The following is a 14,966-nucleotide window of genomic DNA, read 5'->3' as shown; positions in this document are numbered from 1 at the left end:
GTGTCTGCCCTATAAACAACTTTAATACCTTATAAACACCTTTTCTGTTTCAGCTGGCTGCTTTAACCCCAAGTGATTTAACAGGCCCATCTTTAACAAGCACTGGCAAAAACCAATAGGTCTTGCCTATGCAATTGTGTTTTGGCCATGTTATACAGCAGTGTGGCTACTCATCAGCATGGCTGAACGTTAGTTGCATGGAGAAGGGTGGGAAGGGGTAGAGTAGACTGGGGTAGAGTGGGATAGAGTACATTGGGGGTAGACTGGAGTGGGGTAGATTGGCGTAAAGTGGAACGGGGTAGAATGGAGTCAGGTGGATTGCAGTAGATTGGAGTGCAGGAGTTGGGTAGATTAGCATGGTATATTGGGTGGATTAGGGTGGAGGTGGGGTATATTGGAGTATAATGGGGTAGATTGGACTGGGATGTATTGGGGAGACAGGAGTGGAGTGGGGTAGATTGGGAAAGAGTGGCATGCAGTGGATTGGGGTAGATTGGAGTGGGGTAGATTAGACTGTGGCAGATTAGAGTAGAGTGGGGTGCATTAGAGTGGAGTGGAGTAGATTGGAGTGGAGTATATTAGAGTGGTGTGGGGTAGAGTAGAGTGGAGTGAGCGGGGTGGGGTGGGTAGATTGGAGTAAAGTGGGGAAGACTGGAGTGGAGTGGGGTAGATTGAAGTGAGGTATATCGGAGTGGGGTAGATTCCTATAGGATGGAGTTGAGTGAGTTGGATTGGAGTGGAGTAGGTTGGAGTGGAGATGCACAGAATGGCATGGGCTAGATTGGGACTGGGTGGGGTAGACTGGGATGAGGTAGATTGGGTTAGGGTTAGGTAGATTGCAGTGGAGTGAAGTAGACTGGAGTGGGTTAGATTGGAGTGGGGCAGATTGGATGAGGCAGATTGGAGTTGGGTAGTTTGGGGTGGGGTCGGGTAAAGTGGGGTGGAGTGGATTTAGATGAAGTGAGTTAGATTGGACAGGAGTGGGGTAGATTTGAGTGGCATAAGGTAATAGGGAGTGGAATGGAGTGGGGTAGAGTAGAACGGAGTGTTGTAGAGGGATAGAGTGGAGTGGGTAGATTGAGTGGATTGGAGTAGGTAGATTGAAGTGGGATAGATTGGTTTGGAGTGGAATGGGGTAGATTGGAGTTGAGTGGGTTTTAGTGGAGTTGGATAGATTGGAGTAGAGTGATGATTGCAGTGGAGTGAGGCAGATTGGGTAAGAGTGGAGTATAATGGGGTATGTTAGGGTAGAGTGGGGTAGATTGGGTGGATCAGAATAGGGTAGATTGAAATTGAGTGGGGTAGATTGGAGTCAAGTGGAGTGGGGTTGGGCAGAGTGGAGTGGGGTAGATTGCAGAAGGGTGGGGTGGAGTGGGCATAGTGGGGTAGAGTAGAGTGGAGTAGATTGGGGTGAGGTGGGGTAGATTGGAGAAGGGCTGTTTGGATTAGAACAGATTGGGGTGGAGTGGGGTAGACTGAAGTGGGGTAAATTTGAATGGGGCAGATTGGTGTGGGGTAGATTGGAGGGGTAGATGGGAGTTGTGTCAATTGTGTGATTGGAGTGGGTTAGATTGGACTGCAGTGGGGTAGAATGGGGAAGAGCGGAGTGCAGGGGATTGGCATAGATTGGAATGGAGTAGACTGCAGTGGGGTAGATTGGAGTGGAGTGGGATAGATTGGAGTAGGGCAGATTCAAGTGGAGAGGGGTGGGGTGGAGTGGGGTAAATTAGGGTGGAGTGGGGCATATTAGGGTGGAGAGGGGTAGATTGGATTGGAATAGATTGGGTGAATTAAGGTGGGATAGATTGGAGTGAAGTGGGGGCAGCCTGGAGTGGAGTGGGGTGGATTGGAGTGAGATAGATGGGAGTGGGATAGTTTGGAATGGGGTAGACAGGGATGGAGAGGGGTAGATTGGAGTTTGGTAGATGGGAGTGGGGTAGATTGGAGTGGGGCAGATTGGAGTGGGGTAAATTGGTGTTAAGTAGTTTGGGGTGAAGTGGGCTAGGGTCTATTTGAGTGGGGTGGATTGGGTTAGATTAGACTGGAGTGGGGTAGATTTGAGTGCCATGTGTTCGATTAGAGTGAAGTGAAGTGGGGTAGATTGGGTAGGGTGGAATGGAGTATGGTAGATTGGGGTAGAGTAGAGTGGGGGAGATTGGGTGGATTGGAGTAGGTAGACTGGAGTGGGTAGATTGGTGTAGAGCGGAGTGGGGTAGATTGGACTGGAGTGGGGTTAGTGGCGTTGGAAAGATTGGAGTTGAGTCAAGTTTGCAGTGGAATGAGACAGATTGGGTGAGAGTGGGGTGTAGTGGGGTATATTAGGGTAGAGCGGGGTGAATTGGGTGGATTAAAAGAGGGTTAGATTAGACTGAAGTGGGGTAGATTTGAGTGGCATGTGTTAAGTTAGAGTGAAGTGGAGTGGGGTAGATTGGGTAGGGTGGAATGGAGTGTGGTAGATTGGGGTAGAGTGGAGTGGGGTAGATTGGGTTGATTTAAATGGGCCGACTGGAGTGGGGTTGATTGGGGCAGAGTGGAGTGTGGTGTGGTGGAGTGGGGTGTAGTGGAGCTGGCTAGATTGGAGCGGAGGGAGATAAATGGGGGAAGAGCGGAGTGGGGTCGACTGGAGTGTAGTGTAGTGGGATAGATTAGGGTGGAGTACAGTGGGGTAAAATTGAGTGGATTAAAGTATGATAAATTGAAATGGAATTGGGTAGATGTTTTCATCTGTTTATCGTTTTAACAATTTTGTGAAAATCAAAATGATTTAGAAATTTAAACAACAATTTTATGACGTTGTGGGGAGAAACCGTTCACAATTTCACACACCCCTTATTCTTGTGAGGCCATTCTTTAGTGTTGCACCGAAGGATCACCTTGAGTTTTATTAATTAGGCTGTGAATACAGATGACCACAAGCGAAACTAGACATATTAATTTAGGAAAAAGCAAGTAAAAGGACGAACCAGTAATAAAGATGTTGACCTATTGAGAGCCAGGTCAGAACCTTGGAACAAACAGCATTTACATTGATGTTAACAGTCTGGCCAGGAAGTACTTACTGAGTTTGAGAAAGTTGTTATTTGCTTTATAAGTTGACCGTTAGTCAAGCTACCAATAGCACTGCTCATCTTGCTAGCAGTGATTTGCCACCCCTTCTTGTTATGTTATAAACAGAATTGTAAGACTTGCTAACCAGAGCTAGTCCTAGAGCCTGATTGGTTATGAGGATGTAGCATGGTTTCCAGGCCTTGCCTTTTATTCTTGGCAGCTTACCTGATACTTATTGGTGGAGTTGAATGGGACCTCAGCCACTTTTGGATTGCGGTCTCTCAACTTCTTGACTGATCCGCAGGAGAGTTCAATGCACTTCAGCAGGGCAGACTCCGAGGCATCTCCAGCTGTGTCTCTCTATAAAGGGAAAGAACAGCCGAAAAGACACAAGGAACGATAATTACTTATCTTATTTAGTGTGGGGAAAGACCAAAACTCTCTTGCAGGATTTAAAAATATATATTTTTTAAATAGCACACTGCACCTAAATGGAACTAAAGCCCTTGGCAAGTAACTCAAATGCCACATAAGCAAGCAACATGTGAAACAAAGTATTGAAGAAGGACAGGAGAACAAATATCCAACGGAGGAAGAGGAGGAGCAGACGCTCAACAGGGGGGCAGGGGGGAAGGGAAAGAAAGCAAGGAGATACAAATTATAGAAAATTGCCTTCAGATATATAAAAAAAACTGTCAAACAGCCAAGCATGGCAGAACCCTAGAACGCCATAATAAAAAAAGATAACTTAGAGTCAACGTGTGAAATAAGTTGATAAATGTATGGTTATGCCACATTCCCAGCATCAATCATAGATTTTGAAGTAACTTTTATACCCGGGGCATATAAATGAAGAGGGGAGAGGTGAAGAGTTTTGCCAACAAGAACTGAGGCTTGAATTTGTCACTCCTTTTTGTTTTAGCACTTATTTTGCAAATTCACATTGTAACCTAATTGTACATAGAACAATAGTGCAGACCAGCGAACATAGTTATAGTCACTTCTCTAAATTCTAATCACATAAAAATAGCGGAACAAAGCAGCCTTAAACGTTGATAGAATGAACAGAAGCCGCGGCCTTGGTACTAAGCAACTCATTTTCTCAACTACAGAAGACCCAGGCAGGCCCTTTGTTAAGATAATCCACAGATTAGGCACAATGACTCTATATCACTGTTTGAAAATGCGTTCACTCAAAACATAGGAAGAACACATTTTCTATCCTAAAACTTTCCTTTGTACCATGTGCCTATATATAGGGGTCTTGGACTTCTGAACTTCTGAGTTAGATCCCATCAAGCACCATTAGTCCTCAATAAGAGAGGATCAACTTCTTTCTGGGCACATCAAGGTTACCCCTTATGCTCAGAATGACCACATGTGAATCCAGCCAGAAGACAGCTGAGAGAAGGGGACCCATCTCATTTCAGAAGTACTGAATCTCATTGAGTTCCCAAACCAAAAAGATTCCCTCCTTCTTCTTACAGCTCATACAGGTCAAGTCTGATATAGGTCCCTATGAGTCTAGAGTGGTTGTTGTACAATTTCTGCATTATTATCGGGCAGCGAAAAGGGTGACTCTCTGGGATGAGCAAGCCCCCCCCCCCCAGTTTGCTTTTCCTAGGGCCCTAAGGTTCTATCGTTGTAAGGTTCAACAAGGTTGTAAGGGCAAGGTGGATTTCTCTTATTTTCTAGGAAAAATTCCAATTAGACCATAGTTCATTTGTAGCGTGTTTATGATGGTGTTGTCACTCTATCCGTGAGAGTGAGTGAGAGAACAAAAACTGACAGCCAACACGTGTTTCACCCCTTACACGGCCATCCGGCCTGGGGCTTCTTCAGGGCGTATTTTAGGGTAAAGGAGGGTTTAATCATTTGGATGGGTTAGGGTCCTTCCGGTTTCTATCAGCAGTGGGCGTAAATGCCAGAGTGGTGGAGTGTCCGTTCGTCGGTCTTGCAACACCATCATAAACACGCTACAAATGAACTATGGTCTAATTGGAATTTTTCCTAGAAAATAAGAGAAGTCCACCTTGCCCTTACAACCTTGTTGAACCTTATCTACTTTAGGGGGTTAGGGGTATCTATCCCCCTGTCAAGGGCAAGCATCAGCACAAGAATTTTCTGCTCACTACTCGGCCAGTAAGGGATCGGGACCTTTCACCCCTTAAATCACAATTCAATGTCGTTGTAACCAGTTTTATTCTAGTTTATATTTGGCATTCATGGATAACATCTGTGCATAGGTGCGACCACACACACAACACAAAAGTCCGACAGTGGCTTCCTATCATTGCAGCATTGTTTAATAACCTGTTACGTCATTCGTAATATTTCGGATGCACACACCGTTGTATAACCTGTCTCCTGTACTGAGACTTTTAAAATACCAACAAAGATTATTCTTTTAAAATCATCCTCCTAAATGTCTTATGTTTGCATTTCCAGTCAGTTCTTCTGAAAGCACTTTGGATACTATCTGTGGAGTGTATGGTAAGTCTGGTGGGGCGAGTAACAGAATTATGAGATCTGTGGAACCCTGTGTGCCACACCATACCTCAGAAGCCAATTTACCACATTATGAAATGTTTATCATGTCCCATTTCCTAAACCCCTTCATTCCAAACACCCTCCTCAACGTATTGCACACCTAAAAAGATGTCCCTCTCACCAGTTTATTTTTCCAACATAAGCTGGTCCTGACTGCCTTCCAGCAAGTAATCACTGTGGTTGTGAATTAAGGCGGAGCCCACCTACTCTTTCTATCTTACAAGGGGGTTGTGCATTCTATTCAATAACACACCTAATCCATTCCCAACCACGCGTTCCTTTCAGAGGGGCACACATAGAGGTTCCATGGCAAGCTGTCAAGCCCAGAAATAGGTTCTAAGTGTGGGAAGCAAATATCAACATTGTACAGATATCTGCGCAAAGTTTGAATACAATTCTAGGTGTCTTTCTAGTCCAAAGCAACATCCTGAGTGGGGTGTTGATCATATGGATCCAGTATTGGGTGCTTTAAAAGTTACATACGGGAAATTAGGGCAGGAAGACAAGTTTGAACACGAAGGCTCTCCTAAGAAGCAAACTTGGTAACTCTGTCCAGTGACGGACATCGTCTTTCAATTTATTGACCTACACTAATAACTTCTGATCAAAAAACTCTGCCCTGGAAATCTCTGGTTCAAGGTAATGAAACTCTTCTTCATACTTCAACACAATGTACCATTTCAATGACTTTGATAAGATTCAGCTGGATTTGTTTTTGTAAGTTTATCATGCTCTAGGCACGGTTTAACTATGTTCTAAACTATTTGAACCAACTTGACAAATCTAAGGTCACATCTGCTTACCTTTGAAATGGGCACTTTATCTTGGCCAATTTTGAAGACTGCACGATTACACAGACCAGCAATGCGAGACAAGGCAGTCCAGGTCAGGGAACGCTTGTCGAATGTTGTCCCTGCGTGCAAAGACAGAAGAAAGAAAAATAAATAAATACGAATGTTCAAAAGTAGAAAATCTTTTTTTGAAAAGGCAGTGTTGTAATCAAAGTTCAGGGGCCATGGAGTATAGTATAGGTAGGTTTATTGGACCATAGTTACAAGTAAGCTAGATGATGGGTAAGCCCCACCAGGAGCAGCCTCCTGCTGCTCAGCCCATCTCCAACTGACCTCTCCCACAAACACACCATACATTCTAGATGACCTCACACACTGACTGAACAACAGGGACCTGGAACTCTGGGGAGGATGCATAGCATAGCAACCAAAGTAAGTCACAAAAGGCAGCTAACAAAGACAGCTACTTATTGTGTGTTTTATTAACAGCTGAAAAAGTTGTGAACACGTTTTATTCTTCATTACCTTTCTAAGGAGGCAAAACACATGTACTCTTACTCAAGTGCAGATACAAACAAGCACACATCAAATCGAGAGCCCCGCCTTTCACTTAGGGAGAGGCAGCTAAGTAAGTCTTTTATATTTCAAGTTAAAATGAACCATGGGATATTGGTGAATCCTCAAAATTTGAATATTCATTGTTATTTTTGTAGATTTCTCTTATAGGTGGCTGCTGTCACTGTCAGCAGTACTGTAAACAATTCTTGCATTTGTGGACATCCACTAAGGCCTAGTGGACTTGGCTCATAAACAAAAAAGTACAAGTGAAGTCACTGCAGCTCCCATGCTCATGTTACGCAAAGCCCAAACCTACAACACAGCGTGCAGTCTCAACACAATGCGCAGTTACAACGTGATTTACAGTAAGCCACATGGTGATTGGCCAATGGAATTAAAGCCCTGAGTAGTAAGTGGCACTGCAAGTGGGAGAGAGGCAGAAACATGCTGCTGCCACAGTTCATTCACCTAAGACACCTGCAGTGCTAAGAGAGCAAGGAGGTAAGCGGGAGGTGGCATGGGACAGCAACGGTAGGTGCTGCGAGCGTCCAGGTAGGCACACCCGTGGACATGGTACCAAATGGTCAAGCCTTTTCTGTTGTTTGCAGGTGGAATGGGAAGAGCTGAGGGTGCAGGCGTATGTGTGCATAACTGTGTGTTCTTGGATATCCCTGTGTTTGTAAGTATACCCAATTACGTGTGTGTGTGTCTGTGTGTGTGTGTGTGTGTGTGAGAGTTTGCCCGGGAGTGTATGCTTTTGTGCCTGTGTGTACATGTGTATGCCAATGTGACTGTGCATGTGTGTGTGTGTTTTATGTGTCTGGTGACAGCATACTAAGAGTGTGTCTGCCGCCCTACAGTATCTGCTGGCCTTCACATGGTATAACTCACCATCCCATAGCTAGCCATCCGTAGCATGTTATGGACATTCTAGGCATTATTTTGACATTCACATAAGATGGCTCTACTGTGGAAGTTTTAGGCATTAATGATTGTCCTGGTATATGGTGGCTGTCGTTGTAACACTATGACCATTTCTGTCATTACAGTAGCCATTTACGGTATAGTTTGAACATAAAGCGCAAATTATTGACCCTAGTGTAAGGTGGCTATACTTGACATAATATGGGCATTTTAGACATTGTGGTGGCCCTGTCACAGAGTAGCCTCCTCAAGGCACTTTATTCCCAGACATTATGCACCAATCATAAGCAGCAGCCAATCATGGCTTCAGATGGGTATTCTGGCATAAGGTATATATCACTAATATGTAATAGATACCTCTAGAATATGATTAGCATGCCTGACATGTGAATGTATTTTATTTATTTGATGAGTTGTATATAGCGCTGGCTAGACCCGGAGGTATCAGAGCGCTTTACATTAGGATCATTGCGTTACGAGTTACAAATTACATCAGTTACAAGAGAATAGTAAAGCACAGGAAAAAAAACAGTGTTACGGTAAATCATAGGATACAGGGTCATATCTGGCAGATTCTTTCATGATGGACCAAACCCGATATGAAAATTACAAGCTGGTTTTTGGGACTCAAATCCGTGGGTTAATTAAGCCGTTGATTGAGAACTAAAAGGAGTGTGTTTTCAGAAAATGTCAGACTAAAGTTTGTTCATAACATTATTGCTTTCTATAGATTTGACAGACTTGACATCCAGGGTTCCATAAATGTTTTGCCTTCACACCTTTTGTTTTCTGAATTCGTTTTTCTGTTGGCATCAGGACACTGTTGGCATCAGGACTTTACCAATGCTAACTAATGGTCTCTCCTTTAAACATGGTTATACTGAACTACACTGCCACATTAAATTTACTGGTTGTCCCTAGTAAATGTGACTACATGTACCCACGTCTTGTAAATTAAATGCTATTAGACGGCCTGCAGCACTCATTGTGCAACCCACTGACATGGCACTTAACAATTTGTCTCAGGCCTGCCACTGGAGAACACAGTGCAGTTTTTAAACTGCCATTTCGACCTGGTAAAATAAACATTTTGCCAAGCATAAACCTGCTTTCTTAATATATATAAGTCACCACTCACGTAGGCCCTTAAGGCCCATTGGACAGGGTGAATTGTATTTAAAAGGTAGGATATATGAGTTTCAGTTTAGCGTGTCCTGCTCAAGAAAAACTCCTACATTAGTTTTTCACTGCTGCAAGGCTCATCTATCTCCTTTGGATAACATGGATTTACCTTATTACATTTAATAAGTGATTACGTTTGATTGGGAGCAGGTAGAAAGATTATGCTTGGATGCAAACAAATTGTGCTTTAAATTTCTCTTTAATGGCAAGGTAGACTTTTATGCCACAATTTGGAAAATACCACTTTTAGAAAATTGGCCTAACCATTTGGTGTCTGCTGCCTGTGTACTGGATCATATGATTTTGAATGACTGTGCTGTTGGGGTTTGTGTATTCCTGCTTGAGAATGAGTCAAAGGGGGCTGGTTGTAGGCAGGATAAGTGAAGCCTCACTTACATTTCAAAGGGCTTGCCTTCAACACACTCAAAGGAACCTCACAGTAGTCTATTGTTAGCCCCGATTTCCTGGAGCCTTGACGGGGGGGGGGGGGAAGGAAGAACATTCCAGAACCATATGTGAGGGTATCCCAGGATGCCCCCTCTCCCACTTCAAAGGTTGGCACCATGTATAAATATTGGACCCTCAGAACATGATTTCAGTACACCTCTGGATCTGTGGTAGACTTCAGAATGACTGTTTGGACCCCCAGAGGACTGCACTGCTACTACTAGAGGACTACCCTGATGCGTAAAGGCATGCCTTGTTGCTTGAAGGAGAAATGGACCATCTCCTTGAACCCAGGATCACCAGAAGTGAATCCAAGGGCTAGTTGGCTGGCCTCCTGTGTAAGCTACAGGGACATCACAAGCTCCAGAGACCTTGAACTCAACCCCTGACCTCTGCTGGAATGAGTACCAACCCCCCCAAGTTGAGCCTCCCAGGCCCTTGACCCTTGGAAGTGCTGCTGCTCCTCCCTAACCCTAAACATTGTGACTTAGATGAAATTTCACTATTAAGTGCCAGAAGAACCGACAGAAGACTGGGCCCTAAATGCCAGCCGATACACCCAAGGTGCCTCGCTGGTCACCCTGACTTTGCAGTAGCTTCCGCTACGTTCTTTTCCGCAGCGGCAAATTCTGTTAAGCGGGACTTCTGAGCGACGGTATCCAGCATCATGGAGAGCTCTTTGGCTACCACCTGCAGCTTTGTTCCACAGGAGGTTTACGACTTCCAAAAAGTTGTCTAATTCCCAAGGTAAAAATCTTCACAGGTCTTGATGGCGACAGGCTCTTCACCGATGATGATGACCTACTCTGCCTGGAAATCCAGCTTTTCTCGCTATCGTGAATGGCTTCATCAAGACCTAGTCCAGTGGCTCCCCAACGAAGATGACACCTCTTCAGACACAGTCTCTGGTTTGCTCCGTGAAACTCTACCTTATCCAGGACTTTTTATCTGAAAATTCTGACGGTAAGGCGGAACCAAGACCAAGCTGCCTTGTGTGTCTGAATCGTGCTTCATTACGGTCGGCCTTAACTTTTGACTTGCCCCTGTTTCGCACAACCAGATAATCGCGGTTTAAGTTTTGATATTTTAGGCTCTAGTTTACACTAAAAGCTTCAAAACAATTCATACTACGGTTCTACTAATTGGGTTTAATTTGTTTTCGTTACATTTTATTTATTAAAAACGTCTCTTTTTTTCTAAATTGGTTTTGAGTTTACTCTTGTGTTTTCACTTTATTACTGTTTGAATGCTCCCTAAATACTTTACACATTGCCCTTAAGTTAAGACTGACTGATGCTTATGTGCAAAGCTACCATAGGGTAAGCACTGGTTAATTAAGTAACTTTTGTGGTTCACCCTGACACAGATTGTGGTTTTGTTTGAGACCGCGCCCTCAACCAATAACCCACTTTCTTACAAGAATGGGATGAGATTATATATAATTTTTTTACTTACAGACCCATTTTTTCAAATTAGCTTCTCAGTTTTAATATCATATTCAAAATCTACTTGGGGTGGAAAAGAGCTAAAAAAACTAAAATGAGAAGGAATTTGGACCCAGATGAGCACATGTATCAAAAATCCATTTTACATTCCCTAAATAGTTAATTTTAGGTAATTGCTATTTAAGGAATGCAAAATGGTATGTAAGAAAATAGCGATTACCTAATAGCTATTCCTACAGAGTCACAACCGCAAATAGGTAATTACTATTAGGTAATTCTATTCCATCCGTTCTTATGGGCCGAATGTTCTTGCATTACCTAATTTGCAATTACCTAACTGATAATGGCAAATTAGGTAATGCAAAAGCAAATATGCCTGGGAGCCTAAGGCCCCCCTGAAGCACCCCAAAAAAAATGTGCACATGTAAAGCGCTGTGTGGCACTTTAAAATTGCATTTTTTGTGCATTTCCAAAAACTGCACATGGTTACCATCAACTTTGAGTCAATGGTAATAAGGAACTAGGACTGGGATTTTTATCTGACACTCTGAGCTTGGCGCCGTTACTTTGCTGGCTCAGTGTGGCTTAATTCAGATTTAACTCTCAATCAAGAGATACTTGGGGATTGTGTTAAATTGGATAGAGTTAGTAATATTAAGTGGCTGGTTTATGTTAAATCTATGTTCTCAAAATTGGGACGTCAGGAGCTATATGATCACCCGGAAAACATCAGGAAGGATGATCTGAAATGGGTAAAAAGCAATTTTATAAAAATGATGATGATGGAAAGGGAAGGGAATGAGATACAAAAACCATCAGTAAGGGCTCATTCCCTAATAAAAACTACCTTGACAATGGAACCCTACCTACTTATAGTCATTAAACCATTTCATCGTTGGCTCCTGACTAGATTCCGATTTAATCTAATACATTTCACTTTGGGGGACTACCCGATTTGGTCTAAACCTGAGGATGCAGGACTATGTTCCTGTGATAATTACTCTATTCAAGATACTTTACACTTTTTATTGTTTTTAAACACTACTCTATGATTCGGAAGAAGTTTTTGGTTCCTCTACTTAGTAAGAAGGGCTTTCTTCAGGCCAAACCTGCCCTACTTTATCTACAAATGTTAACCAATACTTGGGAAACTTTTTGTATAGCCTCTTTTTTAGTGGCTGCAGTTAGGTGGAGGGGTAGGACCATAGCCAATAGTTACTTTTTGTCTGATTAGACATGGAATGAGTTTATGGCTTGGTATTTCTCATGTGATCATGCTTGTTTATGCACTTTAGTCTTGTGAGCAATGAAATAATTTTTATGATTTGTTTTATGATGAACTTAATAGTGTTATTTATTGTATTTTGTATATGTATATGAATGTAAATGTTGTTTTGTACTTTTATGATTTTAATTAATCGATTAAAGTGGATTGGATTGAATTGAATTGAACTTTGAGTCAATGGTAATAGCATTTCCTAAATGCACAGTTTTGTGCTTAGAGATTCGCAAATTGCAGTTCTCTATTTGTGTTCGCAATTTTAGGTAATTGCAAAAAATTGCGTTTACCTAAAATACACTGCAAAGCCTGTCATACATCTAAAGGATTTTAGCGGTGCGCACCGTTTGCAAATGCACAATAGTTTCAACCATGTGGCCCAAAGAACAGCACGTTATAGAATTTGACATTGGAAGCCATTTCCAATTGCATATGCAGATAGTTTGAGCCAGCTATTGGGCCTTTAGGTATTTATTCAATGTTAAGACAATTGTAGCAACAAATGGCTCGCCTCCACCTTTTACCAGTTTTTATTATGGTATTTAGGGAGAAAGCCATGACAGTATTGCAATATGTCGTGAGTGTCTATTAATTATGGCATCTAAATGCACAGCATTGTAGTAGGCATACTTGGAAATTGTGCCGTAAAGTGGACACCTGGGCCCACGCGTGTCAAAGTTTTTAGAAATGAGGAAAGCAAGTCATTGTTTAAGGGATGGGGCGGTAGCACCACCAAAACTCCTGGAAAGGGTCAGATTAATTCAGAATACTATGCAATTTTTTTAATATTTCCTGACTGCCTCTGCAGAATAGCCAACAAAATCTATTACTCTTTTGGGCCACACCTTTTCCGTAATTTCTGTGAGAGCCACATCTCCTTTATGTTTAGAGGTCAAGCACCATCCCTCAAACAAGTGATATGGTCATGTACAAACATAAGGGATTCAGCCGTGACCCGTACAGGTAAGAGCGGTGGGGCAGGTGGTGGTGGTGGGAGGGTTTTGACAAGCGACAACAGAATTTTTTTTTTTTTCCCTTGTCGTCTGTTGAAAATCCACCCCACCCGGCCCTACTGCTCCAGCGCTCTCACCTGTATAGGCCGCGGCTGAAGGGATAATTAGAAGCATCTAACTTAAGTGTAGCAAAGCGTTGTGTGTCATAGTCACCCTCTCTGTCAAACACTGCTTTGCGGGCTTATATCCTAGAGCTAAGAATGGAAATATTCAAATTACATCTTTAGCCCTATTTTTGCTGCTAGCTAAGATACATGACACAACAGGTCCCTTGACTGAGGGGCATAAGCGAGGTGGTAGAGAGAGACTGGTTGCATACATGACTGTGGTGGAAACAGATAACAGGGTGCAGGAGAATTTAATTAGTTGGGGGGAGAAGTCTAATGTTCAGTTGGAAGATAATGATGATTTAGTCTCTGTATGAAGGGATGATGTACTTGATCTGCGTGTACTGTTGCCTCAACCTTTGTGAATAATAATGCAGTTGATATATGACACTGACTATTGAATAATTATGACCAGTTGACTGTCTACTACATTAAGTAGCAAGTACTGTTTTAAAGAAAAAATAGAGCATAACCTTGATACAGTGACTGTCCATCCGATCACCTGTAAACATAATTGATTTTGTATATCATATTAAACAAATACGCCTAAAAAGTGGGTGTTTTGAAGCACCCTGTGGCTGCCATATATGTGGAACAAGTAATTAATTAATTGAGAGTGCACAAGGTGGAAGGGAGCATTTCAAGGTGTCTCTCACCTGATTGGTCCTCTGTGGTGTCAGCCTCATGAATCTGGTTGTCGAACCACATGTGAGCCACTGTCATACGGTTTTGGGTCAGCGTCCCTGTCTTGTCGGAGCAGATGGTGGAAGTGGAGCCAAGAGTCTCCACCGCTTCCAGGTTTTTGACCAGACAGTTCTTTCGAGCCATTCGTTTCGCTGTTAGAGTCAAGCACACCTGCGGTGATGAGATAAGACAGAGGTTGTTGTTAGTTTGCCTACCAGCTGTAACTAGATTTCAGGATTGTTGCCTACTTTTATGGGTCTATTTGCCTTTAAATTATGTATTCCTATGTACCAGATATAAATTGAAGAGGAAGCGAGTGTGTCTGTGTTTATTATTTCCAATATGTAAGACTCTGTATTGCTTTGGCCTTCCTAGTGTGGAATGGGATTTCGCTGGGCCAAACCCTAATTCATAAATTGTTGTGTCATGTGTGGCACAGGAGAGCATGTCCTGTTTGGTTTTAGAGTACTGTGGATACAATTGTCTGGTATAATGGAGGTAACCCATTTACATGCCGGAGGCGACACTTTCCCTTTGATGTGGCCTTTTGTAGTTATTGTAGTTATTGTGCTAGCGACTGAGTGCGGTGTAATGCAAGTAAGATATTACGCTTTTTTGCAGCCTTGTACAGTGATTCGTACCTGTCTGAATCATAACATTCATTGCAGGTGCAAAGCATTATAATAAGCTTCTGGTTTCTTGGAACTCAGTGTTCGGGCGTTTAAAGTTTTCACTTTGTAAGCAAAGCTCAGAAACGTAGTCACTCGAGAAGGTGAGCAAAGTTTACCGACTGCTAAGGGAGAAAATTAACTACTTAGGGCTGGCTTGACACGACAGCTGTCGGCAAGACCTACTGTTACCAATACTCTAAAATATACATAGAGTGGGCTTTGGCTCCACCCAGAAGAATACCACTCTCTCATCACATACAATTGGCT

General features: G+C 42.8%; 1 protein-coding gene across 3 annotated transcripts in view; it reads right to left on the bottom strand.

Moving 5' to 3' along the window:
• LOC146772876 (sodium/potassium-transporting ATPase subunit alpha-2) overlaps positions 1–14,966 on the bottom strand; it is a 348,828-nt gene that overhangs the window by 107,647 nt on the left and 226,215 nt on the right. For all 3 annotated transcript variants that reach the window (XM_085637734.1, XM_085637735.1, XM_085637736.1), the window contains exons 9-11: positions 14,001–14,199; positions 6,402–6,511; positions 3,274–3,408 (exon numbers count right to left, since the gene is read on the bottom strand). In XM_085637734.1, coding sequence (XP_085493860.1) covers positions 3,274–3,408; positions 6,402–6,511; positions 14,001–14,199 — 444 coding nt within the window. The remainder of the gene's footprint in view (positions 1–3,273; positions 3,409–6,401; positions 6,512–14,000; positions 14,200–14,966) is intronic.

The sequence above is a fragment of the Triturus cristatus genome, chromosome 12 (assembly GCF_964204655.1).
Source record: "Triturus cristatus chromosome 12, aTriCri1.1, whole genome shotgun sequence".
Classification (NCBI taxonomy): Eukaryota; Metazoa; Chordata; class Amphibia; order Caudata; family Salamandridae; genus Triturus; species Triturus cristatus.
Note: the sequence above shows the minus strand (reverse complement) of the source record. Positions and strands in the feature narration are given on the sequence as shown.